The following is a 20,721-nucleotide window of genomic DNA, read 5'->3' on the forward strand; positions in this document are numbered from 1 at the left end:
TGGGGCTAAAAGAAAAAGTGTGCTGGACCCTGAGTATGAGCAGCAGATAAACCATGGCCTCAATGCCAGAGGGAGGTGGGAGTGGTGGGAATGGGGCAGATGGAAGCCCCCAGGGCCTATCTGGCTGCAGCTGACTATTGCCATGTGGGAGTGGGGCTCAGTATTGCCAGAGCTGTCCGTGGCTTAACCTAAGCTAGAAAGACAGGTTTATACCTACCACCTCTGTTAAAGCCCGGTCAGCCAAAGACCAGCAGGGACAAGGCTGTGGTCCAGCAAAAGGAGGTTTCTTGACTTGATGCAGCGGGAAGGCACCCTGAGGAGCTATATTCCATATGCCTGCCACCATAAGCGCAGGAGGGAAGCGTCTTTTGTAAGGTTTGGGCTCCTGTGACGGATTCTGAGGCAGGTCTCAGGGAAGTGGAAGTACTGGATAGGCTGCTGTTTCTGAGGGCGGGATTAGGAGAAGTAGGGATGAACGAGGGGTTGGGTGCTGAGGCTGGGCAGTTTAGCAGTGGCTATACACAGGAATAAAGAAAAACAGCAAAGCAGGTCTGGCCTCAGTGGTAAGGAAGCAGTAGTCTCGCAAAGATGGGCCGTTAGAACATGGCGCAGCTGCTGCAGCCTTGGGAGGAACTGTTTCCAGTTGACCGTGTAGATGCTCTGTCCACGGCTGTCCTCTCAGTCCAGCTAACAGTGAGTAGCAGAGCTGCTTTTTTCAATCTGAGTACATTTTTGCTCTTTCAGGACCAGACAGGTGTTTACTCTTTGACTTTCCAAATTTTTAACAGTGGCAGTTAATACAGTTAAGAAAAAATACATTAAGAGCCTGAAAAACCTCTAATAAAGTTTAACCCCAAAGGACAGATGTCGAGAAAAGCAAAGGCCAGACATGATGATGTAGCAAATCGGTAACCTGTTGTTAAGAGCCCCATTTCCTGAGGAGAGAGGGTGTTGGCAAGCTCCCCATCACAGGCTCTGCCTTCCAGAGCTTAGAGCCAAGACAAAGGGAGGAGAGGTTGGCCGCCTGGTCCCCTAAAAACAGACCAGGACACTCAGTGCTGCCGTCATATTAAATAGGAAGTTTCACAGAACCATTGGAGAAAGAAACTGTAGGGACTCTGACAGAACGTGGTCCTCTGAAATAGTTTGAGATGAAGATGCTGCCCTCCCCCTGGCAGCCCCACTGTCAGAAACTCCCCTCCATATCTGCAAGAAGACTCAGGCCTACTCCTCAAACCTAGTGCTGCCCTGCTGTGCCCTCCTGCCCCCACTTTCGGGAGTTTCAGTGCTCAGAGCAGGCCAGCTTGAGGGCACTCCGGGAGCACAGACCAGAACTAGACGCAGAGGAGCCAGACACCTTGTGCTCCCCAGAAAAGTTGTCTTACTGGCTGCCATCCTGATCTCCGTCTGCTAGGCTGTTTCTGCAGCCGCCTGTGGAGGGAAGGAGCTGCCTGCTGAGCGTTAGGAGAGGCCAAGGTTTTTTCCTAAAGGCTGTTTTCTAATCCCACACATAAAAGTCTAGCCTTGTCCCTCAGAAGCCTGTCATTTTGACACTTAGATTTATCTAACCATGATGGATTAGACTAACTCAGTTTTAAGAATGGACCCAGCCTGTTTCCCCCAGAGTGCAAATAACAGTGTTCTATTTGTTTTAATTCTGCCAGTTTAGACTGTTCAGTCCTGTCTTTTATGTGGAAAACGAAGGAACTGTTTCCATGAAGGAGAGTGGAGAAGACATGGCTGGCCCTTTGGGTCCTTGGCCATGGTAGACAAGCAGGCAGGAGGGAGCGGGCTGGGAAAACACTGCAGACACAGCTCCTGAGCAGAGCTGAGCCCGGGGCTCTTCAGACAGGTAGGAATGTGAGCCCTGAGGAGCCAGAAATCCGGGTTTCTATGCAACTATTTCGAAATCTTTTTAAACCCTTGCAGGCTAGTCTGAGTCCACAGGCTGTATTTCTCAGCCTCAGACCTAGGTGAATATGTGAGCCTCTGTGATTAGATGATGCTAGAGGTTATAAAAAGGAGGGAAGCATTCTGTTGTTAGGTGCCATCAAGTCGATTTCAACTCATAGTGTCCCAATGTGACAGAGTAAAACTACCCCATAGGGTTTTCTAGGTTGTAATCTTTATGGAGACAGATCACCAGGTCTTTGGTCTTTCTCCTGTGGAGGTGCTGGGTGGGTTCAAACAGCCAACCTTTTGGTTAGCAGCTGAGTACTTAATCACTGTGCCACTAGGGCTCCTTAGGGAAGCATTTTAGAACATCATATTATTGTATTCTTGCTTTATAAGTCTGGTTATCCTCTCAAAGCCAAGCAATTGCTGTTTGTTGTTAGTTTTAGAGCCTCTCTCACGTGTATTGAATGGTTTTGTTTTTTGTTTTTTTTTTAAAAAAAGGTCAAAGCTGAAGATGGAAGACATAAAAGAAGTAAATAAGGCACTGAAGGTACTGGATTATTGTATTAGCATAATAATCACTACTAATAGCTCTCAGCTTACACTAATACTTTTGGGCTCCTGTATTTTCTCACAATTCAGGTGAGAAGTTGTAGCTGAGGTTGTAGTGGCAGTCACATATTTACAAAATGCTGCCCAAGAGTGGAGATGCTGAAAAGTGGCAGGACCAAAACTAGAACCAGTCTTCTGCTTCTGATTCCTCTGCTGTCGGCTGTACCAGGCTGCGTTGTGGGAGCAGAATTGGCTTTCCTAATGAGGAAAGCTAAAGGAGCAGAGAGAGGCCCAGGAATTAAAAGAGTGAGACCTTTCCTCCAAGTGAGGGCTAACCAAAAGGTTGGTGTTTCAAACCCACCCAGCAGATCCGCAGAAGGAAGAATTGCCAATCTGGTTCCTTAAAGGTTACAGCCTGAAAAACCCTATGGGGCAGTTCTACTCTGTAACACATGGGGTCACTAAGTCAGAACTGACTCAATGGCACCCAACAACAGAGTGAGGCATACTCCTGAGGGAGAGCAGACCCAGTGATGTGGCCCTGTGAGGACGGGAGTGGGGGTGGGGCAGACACTCTAGTCACTGCCACTCCCTTCCAGAGCCAGTTGCTCTGCAGCCTGTCCCAGCAGGCCACTTCATAGCAGGGAGTGACCACCCACCCTGTTTAAGGGCAGCTTCTATCCCTTGGCCTCAGTTCTGTCACAGCAGTGCAAACTCAGTCCTCTTCCACAAGGCAGCCCGCCCTTTGCTTTATTTCAGAGCAGAGACCCCATGTCAGAACTTACTTTCCCAGTTTATACATGCAAGTTTAATGTCTCGGTTATGATTCCCCAGCCTGGAGTTCTAGTTAATAGTTTGTTGTTAGTGCCCATCAAGTCGGTCCCCAACTCACGGCAACCCTATGTACAATGGAATAAAACACCCAGTCTGGTGGCATCCCTGTGATCGGTTATGGATTGGACTGTTGTGATCCATAGGGTTTTCACTGGCTGATTTTTGGAAATAGATCACCAGGCCTTTCTTCCTAGTCTTAGTCTGGTATCTCTACTGAAACCTGTTTATAGCATCACAGCAACACGAAAGTCTCCACTGACAGATGGGTGATAGCTAAGCATTTAGTGCATTGACCGGGAATCAAACCCAGGTCCTCCCGCATGGGAGGCAGGAATTCTACAAAAATCACCAATGCCTCATAGTTAATAGTTAGATCTAGTTAATATCAACTTATGTTATCCTCCCTTGTAGGTTGAAAGCTCCTTGTATGTAAGTGCTGTGAGCAGTTTATATCCTTGTGCTGCCCAGAGTCTTTACACGTAATAACCACAGCTAACAGTGACTGGAAACCCTGGTGGCATAGTGGTTAAGTGCTACTGCTGCTAACCAAAAGGTTGACAGTTCGAATCCACCAGGTACTCCTTGGAAACTACAGAGCAGTTCTGCTCTGTCCTACAGGGTTGCTATCAGTCGGAATCGACTCAACAGCACTGGGTTTTTTTTTTTAAGTGACTAGAGTCACAAGGAGCTATTTTATGTAAGGATAAAAGCCCTAGGCATGCCTTGGTAGCCCCAGGGGCATGGTACTGTCATTTGCAATGGTAAGGACAATTGTGTGTCATCAGAAAACACATGCTGAGGACCCAGATAAGTACATCATGCCTTTGACTCTTCTGAACATCTCAGTCCTTGAGGCAGAATAAGTCACATATCCTTGTTTTCCTTTAGTAAGACCTCTCAGTCATCAAAACTGCAGTTGCCCCCTCTGTAGAGCTGTTTCCAGTGCTGCTGAGGAGCAGGTGTTGGGCGTGTGGAAGGGCTTCCTATGGCCTAAGGGGATCTGCTCTCTGCTGCAACCTGCTATAGGGAGCAGTGTGGCAGATTGTTCTATTCTCATTTGGCCCTTTTCCCTCCTGCCACTTCAGCAATCTGATTCATTCTCTCAGCCAAAAGGAATTTATTGAAAAGGGTATGAGTGAGTCTCAGGTCAACAGGAGGCTGAAGAATCTGCCTTGAGCTCTAATGGGCAGCCTGCAGAGGCCCTTAGGGGCAAAAGGAGAGAGGGCAGGCCCTCGAGCTGAACACATGGACTTGGCTGTGGCCAGGGTCGGGGAAGGGCCCATTCATCACAGTCCTGTAAGGCCTCATCTAGTGGAGAAGACCCTAACTCCTTAAAGGAAATCAAGGTGCTATTTGGAAGAGACAGTGGATACACAGCTAGCCAATTGTCTACCACGGCCTGAGATGTAAAATGGGATTCTGGTGTTTTTTCCTTCTCAGGGCCACACTTGGCTGAAAGATGACGAAGCAACACACTGTAAGCAATGTGAAAAGGAGTTCTCCATTTCCCGGAGAAAGGTACGTGGGGTGAACCTATACCCACCAGCCCCAAGGCTTGAGTTGCTATGTGCCAGGCTCATTTCTCTGGCCCCACTTTCCCATACTGAACTACCACACTGGCTGGAAAGGCCCTCTCATCCGACCAGGTGCATTACACTGGGATTGTCCTCACTGCTCTGCCATCACCCTGCCAGCTCTCAAAAGAACAGCCCCAAACTCTCCTGCCCATGTCCACCTGTGAGGTCCCTGGCCAGTTTGTCACAGGCCCCTGTCCCCACCATGCCCCTCTCAATGACTGCTAGCAAATGTGTCCGGGGCTTGGGCTTTCTCAAATGCAGAGCTGCTTTAGGTAAGTGTCACTAAAAATCCTTTGTAAGCCAACAGGACCCAAACCTAGCTAACTTTGGCAGACTCTAGAGGGAACCTGTGGGATAGCAGGTTTCAGAACAGGCACCCAGACAGCACCAGCAACTGAGTCTGTCTGGGTAGGGCCCCATGCTGGAGTGAACCTGCCTCTGCCATTTTTTGTTTGTGCCACCTGCTTTCAGTTTCTAGGAACTGTATTAGGTCCTGGCCCCCACTTCGGTTAGGGTTGACAGTCTCACCAAGACCAGTAGGGTAAGGGGTTGGGGGGCACATATCCCAAGCAAAATTTGGGGCCATTACTAAACATAAGGGGAGTGCCTGCTGCTTGCGCCCCACCGCCATCCACAACCATGTGGATCTTGTTCTCATCTGCTTGTGGTAACAGCCTATCTCTATGGGAAAGAGAAAGAACTCTGCCAAATTCTAGTCAGTGCCTCACAGTAGGCTCAGAGGTACAAGGGCAAAGAGCTCATCTAGAAACCCTCCTGAGGCTGCCCTTAAGATCACACGGAGTCCTTTGGCCTGAAATGGTCAAGTTCAAGGTGTGCCTGATAGGAGTGGGTTAGTTGGCAGAACTAGTCTCAACAGCAGGCTGGGCTGGTTCCAAAAGGAGCAGAGGGGCCGGGCTAAAGACCCTTGGGATGCAGCAATTCAAGGGAATGAACTGAGGCTCTTTGTGTAATGACATGGATTAGCTATTTTGTTTTAAAGAACAAAATACACCTTACATTCATGCAAGTACATGCATATGTTTTACAGGAATATAAATGTAGAAGCAAAGCAAAGGGAAGGGCCAAGTAGAACTCATTCCAAATTGATGAACATCCTCTGGGGGAGGGATCTGGGTGTGTCTGGATATTAAAATAAGTTTTTAAAGGTTTAGATACAGAAGAGGTATACAGATGGCATCTCGCCCGTTAGAGGGAGCGATGCTGCTGGTCCTGTGAGTACCTTTTTCCCATCCTCTAGCACCACTGCCGCAACTGCGGCCACATTTTCTGCAACACATGCTCCAGCAACGAGCTGGCCCTCCCATCTTACCCCAAGCCAGTGCGGGTGTGCGACAGCTGCCACACTCTGCTCCTGCAGCGCTGCTCCTCCACCGCCTCCTAAGGACCACCCTGACCTCCATCCTCCAGGAGTGGGCAGAGGCAGCCTTGGAACAGTGCCAAACTCTTTGCATCTCAGGGAAACACCAGGGCTTTGGGAAATTTATTGTTTCTCCCAGAGAATCAAGGGAAAGAATAAAATCCTCACCTGGCCTGCTGGCGCTCCGGAAGGTAACACAATGGAACTGGAAGTTGGGAGCCTCTCCTTTTTGTATTGTATGGAGTTACCTCTTCTGGATCGAAACTCTTCTCTCACTTTGTTACATCACTGGCTTTGTTCAGATGGAACTTCATGGTTTTGCTACTATCATCATTTTAAACATTTCAGAGGATTAACCTCTTCAAGCAGTTGTTCTAGGGAGTAATCGATTCCTTTTTCTCCCTTCCCCTACTCACCCTCCCTCCCGGAAAGCCCTTTGATGTGTCCACCATTTTCTGCCACACCAGGGTACGTCAGTGTGCCTTCTCTGCTTCAGTCAGGGTTTGCCATTCCACACCCTTGTCAATACTTAGCACTGGCCCACAATAAAATCAGTTATTTTTCACTCTGGTGCAGAAAATGAGCTTGTATCTATTTTACAGCAGCTTGCTAGCCATCCCCTTACCTCTGGCTGGCTGTGGAAGGATGCCTTCGTCTCAGGAGCTTTTGAGGTGAAGGGCTGGGACAAGGTTTTTAGAACATCACCTAGGTGGGAACTGAATAATCCTGCTGGCTCTGGGGCTCAAGCTGTGTTGTGCACAGGTGAAGCAAGGCCAGGTTGGGGGCCTTGACACAATGGGCATGCACTGTGCTGTGAAGTCCATCAGCAGGCAGAAGAACTAACCTTAGTAAGCTGTGGCTGAAGCCCAAAAGTTGCTCGTTGATAAAACAAATAGGGAGTTGACAAACCGTGGGAAAGCACAACGGGCAGTTTTCTAATCTCAAAATGTTAAAGAGAGGTGCTGTTTGTGGGGCTATGAGGACTGGTCACTCCCCCACCCCCATATCAGAGCCATGAGAGTTAATGTGTCTGTCAGTGGTCTAGAATTTTTAGGCTAGAAACACGCACATATTGTATGCACATCAGACAAGTCAGTCTTCTGGTCTTCAGCTTCCACCAGCCCTTTCTTTCCCTCCTATTCTCTGGCCTAGTCTGAGCTGTCCCAGCCCCTGAAAACATAGAAAGGCTCACCACAAGGTTCCAGTACTTCTGCTGTCTGGATGGGAAATCCAGGAGGTTCAGCACGTTTATAGTCCAGGATCTACCCCAGGTCTTGCAGTTAAGGAACTGTGCAGCCCGAAAGCCAGGTCCTTTCTAAGCTGCCCTTCCTGAGTTTACATGTTTTCAGCCGTTTTAGGGAAGGTACATGGTGGCTAAAGGGGCTGCAAAGGGCCCCCTCCCCTCACTTAACCTGAGCAGCTGTTTTTTTTATCTCACACCAGGCCCCAGCTTTTTCAGAAAGTTTACATACTTTTTGCATTACCTCAAAACTGTTCTAATATCAGACATCTGTACCTTGTTTTCAATGTACCCAATATGGACTCCAACTTGCTGGGGGACCTTGGGCAAGTCACTTCACTTCTGAGCCTTAGTTCCTTTATCTGCACACAAAAAAGGAAGCAGGGTAATACCTCCCTACTTCAAGACCCTTTGACACTTCGTTAAGTACATGAAGTTCCCACCACTGCCTAACATTTATCACCAACTGCTCAGTGAGTCTCTGCCTTTATCACACCTACTTCTCTCCCACCGCAAGCAACAGATGTTCATTAAGATTATTATTCACAATTGATCCACATACCAGAGTTACCAATATTTAGCTACTTGAATGGAAGATTCCATTTCTACTCACTTTAAACTTCCACACCTGAATTTGGGAACCCTTGTCTCTAGTCTGACACCACATTCTTCCAATCTAAGCAATGAGTTCTAAAGCAGTGCTTTTCAAGCCTCAATGTGCATATCAGTCGTGGGGGTGGGGGGGGTCTCTTTAAAATGCAGGTTCTGATTAAGAGGGTCAGGAGTGTCTGAGTCATTCCTAGCACGCTCCCAAGTGATGACTCTGGTCCAGGGAAACAAGGTTCTAAAGAACCAGAATGCCTCTTGACTTTTTTAAAAACCAAATGGTTCTGGAGTCCCTTACTTACGTTACCAAGTTCCCTTCCAACTGGCCAAGTTTTGACAAAAGATCTTCCCATATTCCTAGATTTAAAGCAAGTTAATTGAAGGGCCCAGGGAGAGACTAACCCTTCTTGAGGTCCTTCTCACCAAGTCTCTGTGGTATCAAGGAACTTGGCCAAGATCTCAGCAGCAATACCAGGCTTGTAACTAAGCTGAATGCCAATTCTCTGCACTGCCTCCCTCCCTTGAAAACTATGTCTCTGGACTTGTTTGGAAGACAAAAGCTCCATGACATTGAAAATGAAAACATTTCTATATCACCAGCCTAATTCCAGACTGTTCCCTCCACTGGTGTGCAACTAGGACTAGATAGTATATACATAGCAGGGCACGAGGTTATCTGCAGGGCCCTTCGTGCCCATCTTTCACATGCAGCGCTGCTATCTATAGCTATACTGAGTCCAGTTTTTCAGAGAAAATTAATCTAAGCCATACCAACACCCATGAACAAAACTGAAAAAACCTTCAGTACCGTTACAGAAAAACTTCTATGTGTGGCTTTAAAAAACACAAGCCTATGTACCCATTGCCACTGAGTAGATTCCAACTTATAGTGACCCTGTGTACCTAGCTCAAATTCAAATCTCAATACAAATGACTTCTGACTCTGAAGGGATAAACTGAGTGGCAGGTTCCCAAACTACAGTGCTTCTAAGTAGCTACTGAAGATAAAATAACTCTGGGGTACACCTTTAAGAACTGCTTAATCCAGCTTATACAGAACTTTAATTCCCAGCAAATGTCATGAGTTCTAACCTACCAAAACAGAAAAGTTTCAACACTTGATTTACATTACTTGTCTTTACCCTCAGTACTACTTGGTATTCTACCCTCAGGAAGTTTACAGGGAATCAGGAATTTTGTTCTTGACTTGATTTTTAGGAATGAGGCAAAATATGTTGACTAAAAACTTGAAAAGCTCCTTCTAGAAGACATCCCATCATAAATACAAAATTAGAGACAACCAGATTCAAAAGGGTACCTTCTAATCACCCCCATCTGTTACTTCTCAGCCATGCCTGAAAGCAGCCTTTGTGGACTGCAGGCCATGCAGTAAAGTCCACTCATGCCTCTTCCTTTGCTTTGTGCAAGTGCTTAGCAAGTTAGGCACTTCAAATCAGGTCACGTGCAGCCAGGCCAAACATATAGCCCTTCCAAAAGGGCCCCCAAGCTATGTTTACCTTAGTTGCACCGGAGGGAAGAGAAGTCTGAAGACATCTACACAACAGCCTCAACTGCCGAGCCTCTGCCACAGCTACCACTGTCACCTACGCCCCAGGCAGGAATAGAGCACCAAGAAACAGTCCACATGACACTGAAGCACAGACAAGACAAATTGCAGTTTTTAAAAGGAAGATTTATTTGACAAGTTTCACTTAGCGCAATACACCTAAAAGGAAATCACAATGGAAGTTTTAAATCAAGGCCTCAGAATTTCATATAAACACCAAGACCAAAATCCTGAAGTACTGGTATTGCGTCTCATTTTCCCCATTAACTTAAAAAAGCTTAAACTTACGTGCCTTACAGGTTATTAAATGAAACTAGAATTAACAAACATGCCAAATGTTTCACTTTTAATTGTAGACACAGCTCCTATATTTGAGTTTTACAAAAAAGCATGTCTTTCAACATGCATTGTGTTCAATGTAATGTGGTATAAGAGCAACATTTAACATAATTGAACTGCTTTAACCTAAATACGCTTACTGCTTAAGTACATCCTACAACTAACTGGAGAAAAGCTGAAAATTGTTTAACAGTTATAGTTTACTCAAACTTCGTTGTTACACCTAGGTGAATGTTTCATATTCAAAAACACTGAACCTGAAATCATTTTAAAACAATCCTGATTTCCACTTAGAGTAAGCATAAATCACGAGCTTAAATTGCAAAACTGTTAAGATTTTTTTTTTTCCTTTTTCTTAAAAAAATGTTGACCAAGAGTCAGTGTTAAGGATTACATTCCCCATCCACCACTCATACTGGACATGCTAGACATCCCTCCCATTCCATTCACTCCCATAGATGCACGGCTTCCACTACTGTAGTAGCTGCTGTTCATTGTTCCTTGGCTACCTGCAAAGAGATCGATTTGACAAGTTAGGAAAAGTGTCACACTATCAGCTGAATAAAATACAGCATTCCAAGAAAAAGTTTAAAAGGTTTTAAAAGAGTACAAATGGCTGCTGTCCAAGTGGCGAGAAGCATGTTTGGGAAAGGGGAAACCTGACTCCAAACAAGTCTCAATTAACCCCTTTTCTCTGCAGTACCAACTTGCCAGACTCTTGTGCTACCATTTAAGTGGATACTTCAGGATCAACACGGAAAATTAAGTTTAAAGGAAAACTAGTGTTTTTCAAAAATTGCAAAAATTACTTCATGTTGTTTTTAAAGCTAAGCAAGGCATTTCAAAAAAAATTTACCATAAACATTCACAATGTGTCCATCAAATGGCATATGAATAGGGAGCACAGGGGAAGTCTCTTGCTTTTCCTATTCATGGTGGGCAGGAAGTGAGACGACAAAGTTGGACTAAAGGCAACTCACTGTGCCCAAAATGGCAGCCTCCATGGAGTTAAGTCAGAGCCATTGACTGCTATGGGAAGTGTTATTACAACATATCAGTATTTGCTATTGGGAATTTATATTTTTTGAGAAAATATTTACCTATGCAATGTTTGATTGAAAATCACTGGAGTTTTCCTGTAAAACTTGGTCTGCAAAAGGATTTTGTAGGGTAAGACTATAATACCAAAATCACCATTCTTTAGACCAATTGAAAAAAATAAATAAAACTAATCCTAGGTTAAATGACTAATACATACGGTCCTGAACCCCACCACCATCCTACAATTTAAAATTGTCCCTCCATCTAAAATTGATTTAATGCTAACAAACAAAAGACAGAATGTGAACTACTTCAATTTTTTAATAAATGGAGGCAGATGTTTTCTGGCTTGACAGAATTCCAGTGGCAATAATGACTATAATAATACATAGAACACTACCCCCTCCCAATGTTTCTGAAAATTAAACTATTAAAAAGTTACATTAGGGTCAAAAGCATACATTTAATAACCCAATTTCACAGAAAGGAGCCTGCATATTCCCAACTAAAGAAACCTGCCTAAAACTTACTGTAAATACATAAAGAATCATGCTTACCATATCCACTCATGCTGCTCTGGCCGCCATAGCCGCCTCCATAACCACCACTCAGCTGCTGGCTAGCTGGGCCACCATAACTGGACTGGTTTGCTGTTAAGTTAAAAATACATTAGAACCATGTCCCCAATGTAATGTGGTACCTGGTGGTACCGGGCTTGTAATTCTACATCTGATTTTCCAGTCCTGATCTGATACTACTATAACCCTCTGCCTCCATCTATCTATTGTCTATGACCAAACTACTCTTCATCATGAGCTAATCAAACATTTATAAACCAAATGTCTTAACAGTACACACATCAGCAGGACTAAATCGATATTGATTCCATATGTAGAGGCTCTTTGTGAAGATCTTATGAAATTGCTTGCCTGGATTTACTGGGGTTTGCCCCCTTAATTTCATGTTACAGAACATCAATACATAGGTATATGGAACACCTAATTATGCCCACTATGCCAACTCGTTTTGATCCTATGCTTTTTGCTAAAGAATTTATTTTAGATATAAACTTTATACTTAGGCAATGTAACTAGTTTCCTTCTGTACTCCCCTCCCCCAAAACAAAAGTACTTTAATCAGAATTATCTATTTTAAATAGTTTTACAACTGGTTTCAGTTAGTGAGCTAGACACAAAATAAATTCATTCAAATCAAGAAAACGATTTTCCTTGCCTAACTTAAACTGTTATGCTAAATTCACTAAATAAGATTAACTTAACTTATATAATCAACTTATACAGATATGTTTTGGTTTTTAAAAAAACTAACGATATTTACACAAGCCCATGCCTCCCATCATTTGGCTACCATAAGCACCACCGCTTGCTCCTGCTGTAGAATTCAAGAAGAGTTCTACATATCTGTGTTCTGAAATGAGAGAAAAGGCATACAAGGTTAGCTTAAAAAAAGACACTAAAGTGATATTTACACAAACCCATGCCTCCTAGCATTTGGCTACCGTAAGCACCACCGCTTGCTCCTGCTGTAGAATTCAAGAAGAGTTCTACATATCTGTGTTCTGAAATGAGAAAAAAAGAAGTTTGAGAAATGTTTGTTGGTGAAAGAAAACAAAAGCAGCAGTTTAGTTCTTTATGAGAAGTAAAATCTGTGAACTTCAAATACTTAGGTAAGAAAATTCTGGCTGCTTTCTCTCAGATGATTTATTTGAACTGAAGCATTAATGCAGGTTTCAAAAACTAGCCTTTAGTTTTAAACATTCATCAACTGTCAACCAAGGATATACTTCAAATCAATATTCATATCACAAATCTTATTTATACCTCGAAAAAAATACTAGTTTTCAACACATCCCTAAAAGTCTATTAAAGGACAAAATTTCTCATACACACTTTTTCTTAATCCTCTACCACAAAAACTGGAAGATTTTCAGTCAAACGCAGCATGCCCACACACAGCTACCTTTACTAGCCCACCAAAACACTGAAACACACTTACGCATATTTGCTTTGTCTTTTGACATAGCAGCCACAGCATCTTCATGAGTAGCAAACTCAACATCTGCCTCTCCAGTTACTCTGCCGTCAGGACCAATTTCAATATGTACTCTCACAGGGTTGAGTGGTGAAAAAAACTAAATACAAGGCATTTCAAAGAATCAAGTCAACTTTCTAAAGTTACAAAAAACTAAAATATTTATAGCAGGATGTTTCACTTAAGTTGGATAAGGCTCAAGTTTCTACTGCCCTTCTCAAATATCTGACTTGCGAATTCACCTAACACTTACATTGTAAATGTCATTCTCGGTAGCTCTGTAAGGTAATCCCCGCATGTGTACACAGTGTCCTGTTGTGCTCTGGAAAGTAGAACCACCATCCCCGTATCTGTGATCAGACATTCCTGAAAAACAATAATTGAGGTCTAGATGGACAAGAGTGTAAGTACACTTCAGCTGATAAATTCAATTCTTACTTTACCTCTTCCAAATCTATCTGACCCGAATCCATAGCCATCATTATAGCCATTATAGTCATCATAGCCTCCGTAGCCTGAAAAACAAAAGTACAGTCTATCAAATGCAAACACAAGACAAAGAACATTCTTCTTGACCATCGCATATCTTACTTACCTCCACCATAAGCACCACGCCTCATCCTTTCAAAGCCAGCTCCTCTGCCAATACTGTTATACCCTCTGCCAGCCCCAGGTCTGTCATAGGGACCTGGCCGCTGCATGGCCATAAGTTTTCGAGGTGGATCATAGTGAGTTCTAACTTCAGCTCGACTGCTCTTAAAGATTTCGATATACCTAAAGCATTGTTCATGGAGGAGGAGGATGGGGAGGGAGAAAAAGAACATTAGTCCCCTTCATACAGGTATTTAGTTATACAAAAAAACAGTCTAGTCATAGCCATAAAACTGACAAATATTTTAAGCCAGATTTCTTATATTTGCATAGGCAATGACCAGAAATTCACTCTTTAAAGATTATTTAATGTAAACTTTATAGGAAAAAACCTCACTCCTCTTAGGCATCAAGAGCCCAACCTTAGGGGTAGAGAGGAGCACTGTGAATGTTTTATAGGAGGGAAAGAATTCCACTCAACTTTAAACATTTCAAATCTTAAATCCATTGGCAGCATGTATAGCAAGTAGGCTAAAATGCCAGCCTCCACCAACAGTCTAGCCCACACTACACATTTCTTTTCGCCAATAAATACCCCAGCCTATGCTTTTAGTAGGAATCAGCATAGGTAAGCGCATGCTTCAATGAAAAATAGTCACAAGCAAAGAGAATAAAACCTTTTGTGACAATTTCTTGAAAGCTATGCTTATTAATACATATGCAGAATATTTATACAGCAAGAAAAAGTTTGTTGCATTTCAACTTTAAAAACAAGATCAGAAAGTATCACATTTTCTTATGGTAATATTAATTTACTAGGTGTGTGTTATTACAGCTAAAGCCAGGTTTGCATCAACAATTTTTTTAAAGCCATAGTCTCTCAACTCCAGTGACTGAGATTAATAAATTGGAATACCTACAAAATCAATAAGGCCAAATTAACTGGGGACAATTTTTAAACCTAAAATTTAATTTGAATGCAATGTGGAACTTTGACACAGAAAATTTGAAATTGTGGCAAAACGTCAATTAATTGGGACTATGAAATAGATTTCCTTTAAGCAGAGAGAATATGGATTTAATTGTTTACCATAAGAAAAGTGACATATCCAACCAACCATCCATCCCCACCTGTGCCCTATTCTTTCCTTGTGTTTCTTTAGAGCCTTTTCAGCTATTTCCTGTGAAGCAAACTGCACGAAGGCCTCCCCCGTACTCCTCCCCTGGAAGTCCACCGGCAATGTTATCCCATTTGGCACGATTTCCAACCCTTCAACCCAAGGACAAATAACCCCAGTAGGGGGGCAATATTAACATCACAAGCCCAGAAATGATTCTTCTTATAGCTTTAAATAAACCAGAATTTTAACTTTAGGTGAATGGTATGCTTTCAAAAAGTATTCTTTAAATATGCATTGCAATAATATGAAGTTCCATTATTACAAAGTAATTCCTAACACATCCTGTGACATAGTATACAAGAAAAAACTTGCTTAACACAGGGTGCATTAAGAATTCAACAATTAAGAACACTGATCTATGCAACTTTATGTTGAGAATTATACATATATTTAATAAAGTTTCAAGCATTAAATACAACATTTTACTAAATTCAAGACACACCTCTGACCTCAATTTATATTTTAATGCTGTTTAGTGGAACTTCAAGTTTAAAACAGTTAACATGTTTAAACATTTAATATACAAACTGAAACATTGCTTAAATCATATAAGTGACAAGAAAACATACAATCTAAACTTTTCAACAAACAACTGATCTACACAGCATAATCATGCACTCTTATGCTCTAACAGTAGTATGATTCACTTCTGGAAATTCCGTCTACGAAAAATCCTTTCCGTGGATACATTCCCAAGCTTACAAAAAGGGCTTAAAAGCACTTCCTAGAAGATATGAAATTATGTTCATATTTAAAGTTGACACATAGCATTCAGTTCTCACCAATTTAGATAAAAACAATCAAAACAGACTTGATTTCAAATATTCTAACAAAATATTAGCACTAGATATATAACTAATATTTAAGACTTTAAGACATATACTACACTAAACCATGAAAGGATTTCTTGCTCTTAATTCCAATTACATGAATATTAATATTTAAAATACATAATCTAACATTCTGCTAAACATGCACTCTTATAAGCTCTTCAGCATAAAAACATTCAAATACTTTAGGCCCAGAACAATTTCAAAACACTTTTATAGATACCAAGACTGCAAACATTCTCCCTATCTATGATCACGTTAGATTGGCTTCAAATTTATAGTTCCCTGGCTAAACTAAGTTGCTTTCTGTATACAGAAATTAGGCCATGAGTTGTTTCTGGTCCCATGACCAATTAAGTGTCACTAACATAAGACACTTGCCATAAATAACAACCTGACTGGTACATCAATCTAACGTTGAAGGAGCTTACCTTTAACTTGGAGTACTTTGCTGAACAACAACGTGAGGAGAGAAGTTAAGCTATTGAGGACAACCCTCAATCAAGTATCTACTCTGAACTACAATACTAAGTATAGGCAAAGTCAGCGTTTTGGCAGCATTTAACTTCCACCTTTAAGATGGGCTTAAATTATTTGAAGGTCTCCAGGAAGAAGAAAACATTAATTCATCTGCATATGCTTACAACTTAAGTATCTAAGCTATCAACTTTTAAGGTTCTATTAAATCACAGGTTGCCAGAAGCTAACCAAAACTCACTGCTCAGCAACACTACTACATACCTGAGAAGAACTGAACAATTTCTTCCTTGCTACATCCAAACGGGAGTCCTCTAAGCCGCACAAAGCCATCATTGGCCGTGTCAGGACTATTTGGACCAGTATGCTTCAACACCCAATCCATTTCAACGTTGTTTGACTTGAATACTGAAAGAGGTGCTTAGAATTAGTCAATTTCGGAAAGTCAGAAAACAAATTTCAGACTTCCTGGTCTTTAGATAAGCTAGGAAGAGCTGCCATAAACTCCCTTAGATGCCCATTTCCATGCGGTCAAATACCTAAAATTCAGAAGGGAGTAAGAGCTATTGTTTGTTTTATTTACTGTTACTAGGGCAACATAAATCAAACCTTCAACATATCTGTGTCCCATAGTTTCTCTGTCTTTTTTCAGGGCCAGTTTGACTTCATCTTCTGATTCAAGTTCAACAAAAGCCTCGCCACTTGGTCTGCCTTCTCGGGTGTAGATGAAACGAATACCTTGAGCCCCATTTTGAATTTTGCAGTCTGGAAAGAAAACAACCGTTAATACAGAATTTAAAACCAAAAACCACCTCTGGGCGATACAGATGAAATGCCTATCTTGGTCCCCAGTATGAAGTAGAACACCTATAAAGCCTAGAATAACCGAGATTACCCATTTCTATACTGTCTTTATGGTAATTAAGCAGCCATCCTCTCTCAAACTATCTTATTCCCTAAATGATATATTACCATTCCATCAGAATTCAATATTCAAAGCAGCTTCTAATAAGTTATCTAAGACACCAAGTCCTCACTATCCAAGTGTCTCCATGACCTTCTCAGCAACAAACTATCAAAGTCTGCATCTTCTAATTTTATGGCATTTTTGGAAACTAGTTTTGGTCTGGGGCATTTGTCCATCCGTTTTAGTTTACCAACAGCCACGTTAAGATTTCTCATTCCAAATCCAAATTGCAGACGCAACACTCACCTGAACGGGGATCACTGTTACCAAGCTAAAATGATTCAAGTTGCACAGCTGAAGCCAAACCCAGTCTTGCCCCCTGCAAAGTGGCTTCCAGTGTACTTGGTTCTTGTTTTACAGGTCGTTTTCCTTTACCAATGCTAAATTCAGACAGTAAGTCAATACTACAAGCATCTTTGCATATACGACTTTATTATTCTAATCTTACAAAAGGAACAAAGGACATTCTGGTAAAATTACTCAAAAAACCTACGTTTATTTCAAGAAAGCTACACAGGCAAGCACACTTCCCTGGGCTTCAGTGTCCTCAAATGTAAAATGAGCCAGATCAAGAACTATATGAGCAAGAACTTTTCAATTACCAAATCTTGATTAGGAAAATTTCTGAAATTAAGAAGTGACATTTTAGCTTCTGAAGCAGAATGCCGCTTTTCAAAGAAATACCAAAACTGGAAAGTTACCATTACACGTAAAACGTCCCAAGATACTATTTAGTTGGGCCAGCCACTTGGCAACTTTCCAAGATTGAGCCAGGGAATTCTCGTCTATTCCCATTTATTTTTCCGAAAACACTGGCAGGCCTATACAATGGAAACGCTGGTTTTTAAAGACAAGCAAAGAATACAGGAAAAAAAAAAACACACCTTTGAAGCGGCCGCACTTCCCGATCCCAACGGGTCCGGGAGCGCGGGCGGCGCTTTCGCAATTTCCATTGCGTAACATCGGCCGGCCAAGTGCGAGGGGCCCAGCGCCCACGGCTGCGCCCGCGCCCCACTAGGGGGCGCCCCGAGCCAGCCCGCCCCGGATCGCGCGCCTACCCACCCAGGGCCGCCCGTCTATCCGGGCCGCGAGCTCTCCCGCAGCGCGCTTCAAACTTACCAGAAAAAAACCGCTGCACTTCTTCGGCCGAGCAAGACCAGGGCAAACCCCGGACCTTGACCACGAATCCCTCTCCACCTTCAGTCCCCAACATCATCGTCTCTTAGGAGTCCTGAGGCAGAAATAAGACTGCGAGGTGGAGATGAGGATCAGACCTAAGAAATATGAATTCAACTGCCCTCCACCCTCGAAGCGCGCCGCAGACCCGCGGACCCTCATTAGAAGCCAAGCCCAAGCCCAGCGACCCCGGCCACCCAAAACCTCCTGGCTAGAGATCGGAGCCCCCAAGCCGCTCTGGGCACCCGGTACCGCTGCACCAAGCAGAGGGCGCGCAGGCCTGGCGCCAGCGTGGAAGCAAGGAAATGGCGGCGGCCGCTTCCGCTCCGCCTCCTCCGACATCTCACACAATAGAGGCGCGCGGCCTGCAGGCCTCGGCGGCCCCGCCAACACTCGTCGGGCCATTCCTGGCTCCCAGCGGCAGCCTGCAACTTGCTGGGGCACCCAGGATCTACTGGGGTTCTGATCGCAAGCAATCCTTGTAAAAACGGTAGCCTCGGGAGGCGCTGGGAGACAAACAATGATCAACTAGCACCCACCTGCAAAGTCTAGTTTGCCGTGGTTCAGAAGAAATGAACAAGCGGCGCCTGCGCAACCTAAATAAGGGCCTTTGAGAAACCTCTGCGCACGCGCAGACAGGTGCCCGCACCGCCCCTTTGCGTCACAAAGCGCTCAACCGCATGCGTAACTTCATGAGCGGGCCCGCCTCCCGCCAGCAGATTATTGTGCGCATGCGTCTTGGGCTCAGTCCCCTCTTCCATAAACCCACCCCGCTTTTTCTGCGCCTGCGCTTTCCCGCGAATTGTGATCGAGCCTCCGCGGTTTATAATTTAGTGTCGTGCGCATGCGTCCTCCTTCAAACCGTTCTCTCGGTTTACCCGCTGAAGTGGGGGCGGGGGATGGCGGCAAACAGGTCTCTATAAGGACGGTATGGGGTTCTCAGGCCCTGGGCTGCGGTGGGGTGGTCCCCCCTCCTACCCACCACAGCCCTTTCTCCGCGCTCCTGTCCAACCTGAAACGAACAGGCGCGGCCTTAAGTCGCCCGCCAACCCCGCGGTGCCTGCCCTCTTTCTCCCTAGGGCCCGCCAGAGCTAATCCGCCCCAGACTGCTGGGCCGCTCTTCTGGGTGCTGGGGCCTCGGGCTTCCTGCGCCTGGGGCTTGTCCGAGGCGTGTGTGCCTTCACTTCCCCTTACCTGCCGCCGTCGGGCCTTGGCCCCCGGCCTGCTCCCAGTCCCCGTGTCTGTGTCTCAGTCCGGTGCCCCGCTTTTGCCTATAACGAACTTGGACTCTACGACCAGACCCGATCCGCCCCAGGGTTGGCCGGCCCTGAACGCCGCGGGGCACTCTCACGAGAGGAGGTCACCGGGCGCCACGTCCCGCTGCGCCTCGTGAGCGCGAGTTGAGCCCGCGCGGGGGCCGCCGCTCCCAGGGCTAAGTAGGCACGGTTACTTCTATTTCTCAGGTGGAGACACTACCTTCGGGGAGGCCCTAGGGTCACCCTGTGTGCGCATATGGCCCGAGACATGTGATGTTCATGATTCCCAGCAGAGCAGCACTACTGGGAAATTGGAACGATTCCCCGAGACCCCAGGAGACAGACAATAAGCAGGTTAACAATAAGGCAGTGCCCCAGTGAAGGCCTCTCCGAGTGCCACCAGGGGAAGATGTGGCGGAAGTGTGTTTCCTGACCAAGTGCGATGGCCTGGCGGCAGAATCCAGTTTTGACAGGTTTGAAGAAACTGGAAAGGAGATTAATGAAGTAGGGAGAGGGTGATCCAAGATAGGATCCCAGAGGTAGGAGGGGCCCGATCTTGAAAGGCTATTTAGGCCTTGGCAAGAGTGTTATCCCAAGTGCGTGGGAAGGCATTGGCAGATCTTCAGCAGGGGAGCAATAGAAGCTGTTTGTAGGTTATAGGAAAACTCTGTTGCTGGGTGTGAGGGGGACACAGATGGAACAGACAGGGTAAATTGATGGTGCACATAAAAAAGCTAAAGGAAGTAGAAGGTACTTTGACTAAGGTCGTGAAGAGGTGGCAATCCCAAGTCTTCCACCCAGGAGGGCTATCTCTGGGTAATTCAGAAGCTAAGAAAACACTTTTTGTTTTGGGGTACTCTTTCCAGGACATCAGACAACTACCTCTTCCCGTTTCTTAATAGGTTACAGCATATGAGAACTCTGGTTTCTGATTGGAGGTAGTGGTTGCCTTTGAGTTGGCTACAACTCATAACTGCCTTATGTACACCTTCCTGAACATTGCTATGTTTGAGTCCATTGTTTCAGCCACTGTGTCAATCCATCTCACCTAGGACCTCTGTCATGGATTGAATTGTGTCCCCCAAGAATATGTGTTGTAAATCATAACCTCTATGCCTGTGGTTATAATCCCGTTTGGGAATGGGTTGTCTTTGTTATGTT

The 20,721-nt window shown here is 44.4% G+C and overlaps 2 protein-coding genes across 9 annotated transcripts in view; one reads left to right on the forward strand and one right to left on the reverse strand.

The window, feature by feature from the left end:
* RUFY1 (RUN and FYVE domain containing 1) overlaps positions 1 to 6,802 on the forward strand; it is a 67,632-nt gene extending 60,830 nt beyond the window's left edge. The window contains exons 16-18 of one of the 5 annotated variants that reach the window (XM_004387151.2): positions 2,398 to 2,446; positions 4,723 to 4,800; positions 6,118 to 6,802. In XM_004387151.2, coding sequence (XP_004387208.1) covers positions 2,398 to 2,446; positions 4,723 to 4,800; positions 6,118 to 6,261 — 271 coding nt within the window. In that variant the 3' untranslated portion in view covers positions 6,262 to 6,802. Of the gene's footprint in view, positions 1 to 2,379; positions 2,447 to 4,722 lie in introns of all 5 variants that reach the window. The other 4 variants (XM_023741440.1, XM_023741442.1, XM_023741441.1 and 1 more) reach the window with 4 other exon arrangements.
* A 2,953-nt stretch (positions 6,803 to 9,755) lies between these two features.
* HNRNPH1 (heterogeneous nuclear ribonucleoprotein H1) lies at positions 9,756 to 18,887 on the reverse strand. Of its 4 annotated transcripts, none has more exons than XM_023741445.1 (13): positions 18,844 to 18,887; positions 18,248 to 18,376; positions 16,771 to 16,926; positions 16,426 to 16,569; positions 14,805 to 14,943; positions 13,678 to 13,856; positions 13,526 to 13,597; positions 13,336 to 13,469; positions 13,047 to 13,182; positions 12,550 to 12,609; positions 12,369 to 12,458; positions 11,588 to 11,680; positions 9,756 to 10,498 (listed from the first exon to the last, which is right to left on the reverse strand). In XM_023741445.1, exons 2-13 carry the CDS (start codon positions 18,342 to 18,344, stop codon positions 10,380 to 10,382), a joined length of 1,419 nt encoding a protein of 472 aa, XP_023597213.1. In that variant the 5' UTR covers positions 18,345 to 18,376; positions 18,844 to 18,887; the 3' UTR covers positions 9,756 to 10,379. The 4 variants fall into 4 exon arrangements, with proteins under 4 accessions (XP_023597213.1, XP_004387209.1, XP_023597214.1 ...); XM_004387152.2 differs by lacking the exon at positions 18,844 to 18,887 and adding an exon at positions 11,090 to 11,139; XM_023741447.1 differs by lacking the exon at positions 18,844 to 18,887 and adding an exon at positions 11,090 to 11,139 and having other exon boundaries at positions 10,361 to 10,498; positions 12,399 to 12,458.
* Positions 18,888 to 20,721: the final 1,834 nt, after the last annotated feature.

The sequence above is a fragment of the Trichechus manatus genome, unplaced genomic scaffold (assembly GCF_000243295.1).
Source record: "Trichechus manatus latirostris isolate Lorelei unplaced genomic scaffold, TriManLat1.0 scaffold00181, whole genome shotgun sequence".
NCBI lineage: Eukaryota > Metazoa > Chordata > Mammalia > Sirenia > Trichechidae > Trichechus > Trichechus manatus.

Bases quoted from the DNA above. Each gene is read 5' to 3' on its own strand.
- HNRNPH1 (XM_023741445.1), bottom strand. From the start codon at position 18,344: ATGATGTTGGGGACTGAAGGTGGAGAGGGATTCGTGGTCAAGGTCCGG. The intron at 13,183-13,335 runs GTAAGTGTTAGG...CCTTGTATTTAG, and splicing joins CCGAGAATGACATTTACAAT to TTTTTTTCACCACTCAACCC. The intron at 10,499-11,587 runs GTAAGCATGATT...ATCTCTTTGCAG, and splicing joins GAGCAGCATGAGTGGATATG to GTAGCCAAGGAACAATGAAC.